The sequence below is a fragment of the Stomoxys calcitrans genome, chromosome 4 (assembly GCF_963082655.1).
Source record: "Stomoxys calcitrans chromosome 4, idStoCalc2.1, whole genome shotgun sequence".
NCBI classification, from domain to species: Eukaryota; Metazoa; Arthropoda; class Insecta; order Diptera; family Muscidae; genus Stomoxys; species Stomoxys calcitrans.
In genome coordinates this window covers 93,881,981-93,892,773 of record NC_081555.1, presented here as the reverse complement: position 1 = coordinate 93,892,773, position 10,793 = coordinate 93,881,981, and the positions used below count along the sequence as shown (strand labels likewise).

General features: G+C 40.8%; 1 protein-coding gene across 2 annotated transcripts; it reads left to right on the top strand.

Moving 5' to 3' along the window:
• The first annotated feature begins 255 nt into the window (after positions 1-255).
• LOC106085154 (uncharacterized) lies at positions 256-7,489 on the top strand. 2 transcript variants are annotated; one of them, XM_059366834.1, is made up of 3 exons: positions 256-406; positions 3,963-4,812; positions 4,870-7,489. In XM_059366834.1, exons 2-3 carry the CDS (start codon positions 3,993-3,995, stop codon positions 7,371-7,373), a joined length of 3,324 nt encoding a protein of 1,107 aa, XP_059222817.1. In that variant the 5' UTR covers positions 256-406; positions 3,963-3,992; the 3' UTR covers positions 7,374-7,489. The 2 variants fall into 2 exon arrangements, with proteins under 2 accessions (XP_059222817.1, XP_059222816.1); XM_059366833.1 differs by having other exon boundaries at positions 3,963-7,489.
• The last annotated feature ends 3,304 nt before the right edge of the window (positions 7,490-10,793 follow it).

The window sequence follows — 10,793 nt, the reverse complement described above, 5'->3', positions numbered from 1 at the left end:
TGTATGAATGCAGCTACGGAGACTGTTGTTTTCTGTCGTACAATTTCACAAAGCGTTGGTCGGTCTGTCTTGACATCGTTTACGTTGCAATTTCACTTTTTACTCAAGAATATTCACGTAAAATAATAAAAAGTAGTCCAGAACACATCGCAAGAATATAAATGATTGGAAAATTACCAAATCTGAACGTGTGAATCGTATTAACTACAAAACAATTAGGTTTTTTCTTCTTTACCTTTCGGCGGCGTACTACCATTTGCTTGCTGTGGAAGTTTGTGAAGAAAAGAAATACATTGAAATTCGTTGAAAAATAATACTTATCTGTACCCTTTGTAAATTAACCCGACAAATGAAATTTCCGATTGATGTGTTTATGTGAAACAGTTTTTCGAGTCTTCAAATAAAAGTAAGTTTATTGTCCATCTGTGGATTTTCTTTTGGTTATTGTGAAAAATCCGCGCAATAGAATCCAACGAATGTACTGTGAAACGTCGTCTGCACACATTGAGACTACGATTGTCGCTGTTGCCTTATTCGTCAAGAATGCTTGTTGTGACTGTACAACATAGTGTCAAAAATAAAATAGTTTTTTCGTATTCAAGTTATAATATTTATTTGGAAAATTTGTTGCGTCTTTTGGCAAATCTTTTAGATTTTAACATATATAATGTATATATATACATATATATATGAGTGTTTCATTGAAGCTAAATTAATCTAGTCTGAGGGTGGCGAGGGGTGTAAAACTCCCGCCAATTTCTCTTCTCTAAAGAGTTACCAGATATTTGATTAGTTGTTTAATTTTGTTATTTCTAATAGTAGGAATACTAAAAACTGTCATACCAAATGCATCAATCAACTTAAACTGTACAATTTAAATTTATTCAGGAAAGAAATGGTTTAAAGATAATTACCACTTAGTATCAATTTTTCTTTGAGAAATGTCGATTGTTCTTTATTTATATTGGCGTGTTTGCTACGAAAGAGAAAAGTCTTAAATTGCTGTTGCTGGTGGGCACGCTCTTCTGTACCACAGGAATGGTCGCATCAGGTTGTTGATAATCTATCTATACGGAGAACGCCGCAGAAAGTACGATACATCGTGGAGACTTTGACGTACAGACCAAGGAGAGTCATACAAACCGATCTCTCCTCTACCCGGATCGCAAGGACGCTTGAGGCGCTAATGATACACAGTTTAAATGGTTTCCTTCTTCCAAAAGATCATTAGCATGGATTCTGGAAGATGCACAGTTCGACAAAAGTAATTAACGCCACATCACCACACAATCCCATGGCAGCCGGTTGTATGTACCGGATGGAGTCCTTCATCGACAAGGGCTGCCACCGCAATGTACAACACAACAACAACAACCCAACATGTCAACCACGACCATAACAAAAAAAGCTTTCCAAGGCATTTAAAATTGTCGATTACACTCGACAATGAGGTGGATTGTGAACTAAACGCGCGGTCGCCATTCATACGTATAGTTTAGAAACTGAAAATTCCCCAGAAGGTGGTCTCCTAAACTTCTATCTCTCTAAGCTCCCTTTACGACCCTCTATAACTCCATGAGCTGTGTGAACGGATAAATACTTATTTGCACAGATTTGGCAGAATTTTTCGGGTGTCGCAATATAAAATCGCCCAAAAAACCCTCAGCCACACTATTGCACTAAAGAGGTCTCAATGGAGCTTGAATTCAAAATCGTTGCACAACGGAATCCGATAGTTAATCACCCGAAAATTCTAATATCCTAGGGCCTATTCGCGTCATCAGCTTACTGTAGTGGCGAAAGCGATAGGGCAAGAAACAGAATCCTCAAATCTTTAGCAGCCCTTAGCACTACCACAGGATGCCTATAGATAGCAAACGACAATCCACACGAGGAGAGCACGATTTCGCTGCCAGAAATCTGAAGATATCTGCCACCAAATCTTCAGCCACATTGTTCACTACAAATACGCGTGGGGTGAATACTGAGCTGACTGTGATGGTTGATGGAGAAATGATTCCGACCATCAAGTGTCCCAAAATACTTGGCGTCACATTTGACAGCTCTTACACATGCCAAAATGCCAAGTGGGGATAATGTCATTTGCTGGCAGTACTTGGGTTGCAGACAAAGAAACCTTGTTGACCACGAACAAAGCAATTGGCCGGTCTGTGGTAAGTTATGCAGCAGCGCCAGTGTGGTCTCGTCAACTTTGTGACACGCAGTGGAATAATATTCAGATCTGTCAGAATGCCGAATGCTCCGAACTGCGACGGGTTGTCTCCTCAGTTTTCATTTTGTCCACCTCCATCAGGAGACAAAGATCCTACCAGTGCGAAGACATAACTACATGCTGTCTAAAAAATACCTTTTGGGCTGTTATCGCAGAGACCATCCAAATCATCATCTTGTGGATAGGTATCCACCGCCCAGAAGACTTAAGGTAGATCTACATGATCTAGAGCGTGAGGTTCAGCGCTACAAGAGAGAACCTCTAGATCAACCGGCATATAAAGCAGGTCTGGACAACATTCATGCAGACACGGTAGCAGATGCAATAAATGGCTACCAGCGAATGTAGTCTTTGAAGAACGACGGCAAACCAGAGTGGTTCTGGGTCAATTACTTTCCACCAGATGCAGCCGCCTCAACTCCTATAGAGCAAGGATGGATGCCGACGTGCAAGATGTATGTCCCGATTGCAACCAGGGACCGCACGATACACGTCACCTTTTTAACTGCCCAGTCAGACCCACCCGACTCAGATCCAGATCCCTGTGGACGCACCCCACCTTAGTCGAAGAGTTCCTGGGTCTTGACACTCCACAGAATCAAGCAGACGAAAAATAGAACAGAATAAACTGCTACAACAACAACGATGCTTAAGTTAAAGCTCGTAATGAGCTCCTGTCTTTATTTCCTCCTGAGCTGCAATGATGAGGATCACCCGTATTTCCAGCTCACTGACTTGGAGCCCCTCTGAGACATGTCTGGAGTTAGATGGGCGATACGACATCATATCGCCAATCCACTTACAACTTCCTCATTAGAGATGTGTCGTGTGATTCACTTGTTAGTCACGTGATTCGTGAGTGAGATCCAAATCTAATCACGTGATCGCGCGTGGCCGTGATTAAATTAAAATTCTTCGTGCGTGAGTGAAATCATGCTCACGACACTCATCACGACTCACGACACTCATCACGACTCACGACACTCATCACGACTCACGAGAAAAATCACCACTCACGAGAAAATCACGACTCACGAGAAAAATCACGACTCACCAGAAAAATCATGACTCACGAAACACGCACGACACACAAAACTCTAACGAAACAAAAAAAAAAAAACAAACAAAAACTTCATTTTCAAGTTTTTTTTTGCCTGTTAGAGCGAACATCATTAAATTTTACAATTTTTGTCTATTTCTCTTTCGAGACGAGCTCAATGATCGGAGATCTTCTTTGCAAGTGGAAAACGACCAGATATCGCAACAAACACAACTTTGGGACGTGTTTCGTAGGTTGGTTACAAAATTTTTCATATACTCTCAAATCATACGGTACTTCAACGTACGAATCTGCCTACAGATGGGAAGAAAGGAAAAGAACCAATAAGTGGTTAGGCTGTATGATTTGAGACGCATGGAAAAAATTATTCGCTTCATAGGAAAATATTTGTTTAACCGTGACTCGTGATTGTCTCATGAGTTTTCTCGTGAGTTACTCTAGCTAGGACTCTGGCTGAAATAAACTCCAAATGGTGTAGCAATCTAAACTCGTATCGTTATTTCAACTTGGGAACTCTGATATCTGTCCTGCATGCAACGAATAATATATGCGCAACATTCTACACATGTTATTAGTGATTTTTTACATTCAACATTGAATTTTTTAACTTATTTCATCTGCGTATAGTATTAATTCCAGTTTTATATTTTTTTCTACATATTTTTTCAGATCATATCATATGATTTCCAGATGTGAAAAATGCGTGTGGGAAAAAAATTAAATATTTCGGAGACAAAGAAGACTCGCGCCTGCGTAGTACGTTTGGAAAAGCTATCACATAACTCATTATCCCCGACACCATCACCGCCAATACGAAGAACACAATCTACTTCGGCTCAAAAGACTCAACAGCACTACCAAGATCATCAAAAAGGTGGAGGAAATTCGAACGCCCGTCAGTCACATTCTAGTGCCGCGGGTGGTGTTATGGGAGTTACTCCCAAACATCTGGCTGCATCAAGTCAGTCTAGGGGGCCTATTAAAAAGAGGCCAGTTGGGGACAACAACAGCAATAGCCCAAGAATAGCGCAGCAAAGGCCGCAAGCATCAACTATGTCAGCCATGCGATCAAACCAGAAAGCAAAAGTTGTATCGCGCGCTTCTAAGGCTTCTACGCCAGCTAGAGAGGAAACGCCAACGCCAACTATTGCCTCTGGAAGATCAAGAAGGGCAATTAAACCTAACCCAAAATATGCCAGTGAGGATATGGTAACCCCAAGGATGGTACGCAATGTAGGAGGAGCCGCTTCTTCTGCGAAATCATCAATGGGCGCTGATGGAAAACGTCGAAAAAATTCAACTTCCTCAGATGATTTCTACAATCGTAACTCGGAAGACGAATTAATCGACGATGATTCACAGAATTATGACACAAAAGGCGACAAAGCCTACAAACTAGATGAGAAGGATGAGGCTTTGGACTCGGATATATCAGAAATTGAAGAAGAGATATCAAAGCGCGCGCATAAAGGAAGACCTAAGTCCCGTAATGTGCCTGCAACACCAAGCGCTACAACCGGTAAGACGTCCTCTCAAACGCCTAATGCTAATGTTAAACGCCTGTTTTCTACGCCAGCTTCAATGGTAAGAACGGCACCCACACACTTACAACAGCTTCGGCGTTCACTTCAGTCTGCAAATGCCCAACGCAATCAAAATTTCTTAGCTGGCAGCGGTAGCTCTATGGCACAAAAACGTAAGTTAGATGATGCTAATGATAGTGACAGCGACGGCTCGTACACAGTGGCACGTAAGCAAATGTTGGTTACCACTTCCACGGGAGTCAAAGTACGAATGCCCATCAAGGAGAATTCTTCAATGGTTACAAATCAAGCGAATCGCCTTCAGCGCCCTTTACCAGTTCAAAAAACCAACACAAGTAGCGAGGGAAAACCACCAGTAAACGGAGGAAATAAAAATATGCCACAGCCTCAATTTTTAGCAAAGAGAAGAATAATCGACTCAAGTAAAATTTCCCAGCATGATAATACTCCATCTAAATTGGCCGCAAAAACAGTACCAAGTAGACAAATTCAGCAGACCCCCGGTGGTAACAATAAAACGCCAATGTCTAACAAGTCTTTTGCACAATCAACACACGCACCAGTGGGTGCACAGAAAACATTGATGGGATCGTCGAATGCTACGAGCGTTCCCAACAGGATGCGAACAAGCTCTCCAAAGCCCGTAGTTAGGAAGGAAAGTTCAAATAGTACTTCAAAACTGTTAACGTCCTCTACAGCAACCAGTTCTCCTCCATCCGCGCCTACACAGCAACAAAAACAACAACAAAGTAAGTTGCAAACTCTGCCCATAAAACCAATCGATAAGCTTAAATCTGCATTGGCTTCAACAATTATTCCTGCAAGTGGCAGCAGTACGCAGAATTCTAAAATAGCCACGAACTCTAAAACAATTTCATCGAATTCTCAAGCGAATAGCCAAACAACCACAAAGGCCTCGCCGATAGCAACAACAGCTGAAGTTATATCGTTGAATGATGAGTCTCCGAATTCCACAATGGATGACTTTGAGACAATGCCTACATTCACTATTGTAAACGTAAATGATATCATTAACAAAAAAGGCGATGTACTGATAACAAAGTCGAAGGCTGGCTCTGCAAGCTTAAGTAAACCGGGAGTTATAGAATTCTCCGATAGTATTACTCTAGATGATGACGAGAATGATGATGGCGATGATGAAGATGAGGATCGCCATGATGCCAAAAAAGCGAAAGGCAAAAGCAATAAACGCGATGTTCTCCCAACGAAAGTAAACAAACTACCCACTATGAAGAACAGCCAAGTGGTCGACGGTGAGAAAAAGAAATTGCCCACAGCTCGTAATACAAGTAGTGAGAATGTAAGAAAACAGCAACAATCAACTACAACTGTCCTTACAAACAATTTACTGACTATGTCATCCTCTTCGGCTAACAAGCCAAAAATACTTAATCATAAACTAGGTCTACGAAATAATCCTCGAGTTGCAGCAAAAACCAGTACACCGGTATCTTCAATTCCAGATAAACCGGCACCGCGTATACTAAATTCTGTAGTGGGTAAAAAGACTCAGCCTGTAAAACCCATGATTACCAATTTAGATGATTCTGCTGAGGAAAGTTTCCCTTTGTCACTGGACGAAGAGGAGACCGAAGATGAGGCAGAGAGCAAATCCTTTGAGCAGAGCAAATCCGAAAGAAATGCAAAACTATCCCTTCCATTGGACACAGCAGAGGATACGGATTCGGAAGTTTCTGCGCCTGAGGATAAGAAAAAATTCAAAGTGTTGCTTCCAAAAAATAGTTCGAAGGCAAAAACAGATACTTCACCAGCATCCACATCACCAATTCAAAGGAAAAAACGCCTGCCTAATACTCGAAGCTCACCCATAATGGTTACAAATAATAAAAAGCGACTTTTTACGCCGGCTGCCGCCAAAGAAAATTCTTTGGCAGCCACGAACCAACAAGTGGGAGATGCTAAGTCACCAACAGATCTCACGCCTACAATACGCAAACCGCCTGCCGAAAAAGTTGTCATATCAAAACAAGGCGACAAAATAATTAAAAAAATTACCTGTTTTGAGACATGGTATGTCATCAACATGCCATTGGAACCCAAGAGGCAGACTCCCCTTGTGAAAAATCAATTAGATATGCCGTTAATAAATTTAGCAAACAGTGCTAAAGCAATACACCTTCCATCCGACCTATGGAGCTGCAAGGTGACACTTTATGAGTTGTCCGCTTCTACACTGGCAAAAAGTACGTTTGTCACCTACACCGGAAACTTGGAGGAGTACAATATAAGTGAAGAGGATCGCGGTAAATATCAACCATCTTGCGTTATGTTCAGACGGTCCATACAAAATCGCCAACAATCACGAATGCCTTATGATCGCGCAGTAATATTCAAAAATAAGACCTTCTCCACCAACATCGATGGTAAAAACATTCGGTTGGTGGGTGCACCCAGCATTATAAATAGCGAAAAGGACATAGAAATTCTATTGGATGTTGTAGATGGATTAACGTTGCAAAGCGATTTTGTAGAATATGCAACAATAATTCAGTAATGTCAATAGGTCCATAACAATCATGTATTCATAACATAACAACCCAACCCCCATTCACTCACTCGCTTACTCGTGTACAAAGATGAATAGTATTCATGGCAATTGCAATTCACCAACATATGAATTTGTCATTTTTGGCATGGGAAAATAATTGTTTTAGTTTGTTCACATCATTTGCTTGGGCTTAGAGCCTTATTCCTTATTTTCACTTTAGTGCTGATGAGCACAATTAACAATAGTTTGTATAACTAAATAATTTTTTCATTTTAAACATTTTTTTAAAAGTTTCGTTCGACGAAGAAATTTTTATTTTGCTGGAGCTTAGGATTAGGAGAGTTGAATATTTAGTTTTAAAACTTAATATTCAACTCACTTCTTTTGAGATTAGGTGCCGTTGTAATATCTAAATGAAATCGTTCCTTCTCCTCTTCTGTTAACATTGGTAAAAAGCATATATATCATTTATGACAAATGTTTTCATCATAATTGCGTATTATGTACGTATTATAAAAACCTCATCTGAAAAACACTTCACATTAGCATCCGTACCGAATGTATCTTCATCCACTTATAGTGGCTAAATTGCAAATTTTGCCCATGAACATTCCACGAAGGAACAGGGGCAAACTTCTCACATAACAATGAGTGCAGTCCGATTCAAGTTTAAGCTCATTGATAAGGGGCCCCCTTTTTATAGCCGAGCCGCAGTGCGACACCTCTTTGGAGAGAAGTTTTACAGGCATAGTACATCACAAATGTTTCCAGCATTAGAAGGGGAAAATCACAGCTAAAAATTTTTTCTAATGGTCCCCCCAGGATTCAAACCCAGGCGTTCAGCGTCATGGGCGGATTTAAGAATGATCAAAGGCGGATCAAACAAACCCAACCTAAAAAGTGTTCTATTATAATTTACTAGCTGGATGCTCTGCGACTTATTTTGCGATAGACAGACTGTAAAATTTGTTCATATTTTTAAATTCTCATCTTTTAGGCTGAGGAATCGCAATCTCATATCGAGCATCATGGGCACTCAGACTTTAAGACCGTCTTCTTACTGAGATTCTCCACTCGATACCTTTGACTGTTCGCGACAGCACTTGCTGTAACTCTGTATTCGCACCCTGTGAAGGCGTCCGGATAATGTTAGCTGAGCTACTCATGATAACGATGAACACCACATAGATTGGAAGTCAAACATTCAGTCTATGCTGTGCTCATAATTATTCCGTGCCGGGTTAAAATGTCTATCTTTCGTTTTGATCTACTATTAAAAACCTTTCATTTGATATCCAAAATTCCACAATCATTAGTTCTTTTGGTTATTTTTTGAAGTTGGAGTCGTCCAGACACTTTCTGACGTACTCTACTCTCAAATATCTTTAAGTTGAGCTTATTATTTCCATGATGGGGCTTGATGTCCATTTGGGTTACATATGCTCTTGGTGGGTTTGTGGATGGTTGCCTTTCCAACACAGTGTCCGGTGTTATACGCATGATCACAGTGCCTCAAATAAGCTACAATAGGTGAGCAAGCTCGTTCTGGTCCAAAGGACCGGTCGCCTCGGGAACATGATGGTAATTGATTATTTAAACGCGCCAGGGATTCACCTTGTTATGTCAAGTATCATAGGAACACAGTATTTAACCAAGAGCCGGTGCCTCGGCCTCTCGCTGAGACTTCACTCGATACCCTTTTAGTTGTTGTTGTAGCAGTGTGTTGTAATCAGAGGCAGCTGTCCTTGCCAATGAAGAACTCCATCGGGTCAATCCAGTAGGTACAACCGGCTGCCATGGGATTGATCGCTGCAGTTGCACCTTCCCCGCTATCTGCAAACAGCGGATTCGCCCGGTAGCTTTCAGCTGAGCTTCTCATGATAACGATGAACATCTCACAAATCGCAGCTCAGAGATCCAGCCCGTGTGGTGCTACTGCAGTGTAACTTTCCTCGTATGGAGCGTTACACTATGTACAAACAGTGGATTCGCCCGGTAACTCTCAGCTGAGCTTCTCATGATAATGATGAACATCACACAAATCGCAGCTCAGAGCTCCAGCCCATGTGGTGCGATTGCAGTTGCAGCTTCCCCGTATGGTCCGTTCTACTATCTGCAAACAGTGGATTCACCCGGTAGCTCTTAACTGAGCTTCTCATGATAACGATGAACATCGGACAAATCGCAGATATCCAGCCCATGTGGTGCTCACAGCTATCCTATGCGTATGGTACGGCCTAACATTTACTGCCAAAACCCCTTAATTTTTGTCACACGATTCTTTCAACAATTCATCGAAATTGGCTTTTCCCCTTTATAAAATCAGCTGAACGAATCAAAGGACAAAAAAGTTGGTAGTTTTGGCAGTTAGTCTTAATTGAGCAGAATCGTTCCCCTTCAATCTTTATTTTAATGCATGCTCAAATATTTTCCACACAATGGTAGGCATTGCTTAGTTCTTTTAATTTTTTTTAAACAGGCTCATTTAAGACTTTATCAATACATTATGATACTACAGTATCAATGGATCAGACCTCTGCTAAGAATCGAATTTAAGACACCCGTACTGATAATCCGATCACGATACCAACTCGGCTACCACAGCGATAACCTTTAATCTTAACCCCAGTCCATTTCGCATGGGTTAGGTAGGGTAAGAGTGGCAGTCATTTCAAACTCACTTATACAATTTTAGTCCATTGTGATGCCACCAACACTCCTAATTTAACTGTGATCTCTATCTCTCACACAACTGTTACCTTTCTTACTTTTACTTACTGTCTACCGCACTTTTACTTAAGCACTGAGGCAACGACAATGCTAATTCATGAAAATTTTATTAGCCATTTTATTAGCATTTTTTTAACAAAATTATTATATCATTCAGCCGTTTGGACGTAATCCTTATCTTTGTTCGAGTACCATTCATGACCCACAAAATGAAATCTGGCTTCTCACTTATGATGATGTGGCTTCCAATCCCAACCCACTGAAAAATCACAGCATTCACACTATTTCCTTTTTATACCCACCACCGTAGGATAAGGGGTATATTCATTTAGTCATTCCGTTTGCAATACATCGAAGTATCAATTTCCGACCCTACAAAGTATATATTTCGGATCGTCGTAAAATTCTAAGACGATTTAACGATGTCCGTGTGCATGTCCGTCTATCCGTCTGTTGTAATCACTCTACAGGTTTCAAAAATTGAGATAAATTTGGCACAGATACGTCTTTCTGATGCACGCTGGTTAAGTTCTTGAACGGGCCAAATCGGACCATATTTGGATATAGCTTCTATATAGACGGATTTTCCGATAAAGGGTCTAATGTCCATAAAAACTTATTTTTCCATCCGATTTTGCTGAAATTTTAAACAGTGAATAGTTTTAGGCCTACCAATATCTGACCCAAATATATTTT

Coding starts and splice junctions, on each gene's coding strand:
- LOC106085154 (XM_059366833.1), top strand. CDS start 3,993: ATGCGTGTGGGAAAAAAATTAAATATTTCGGAGACAAAGAAGACTCGC.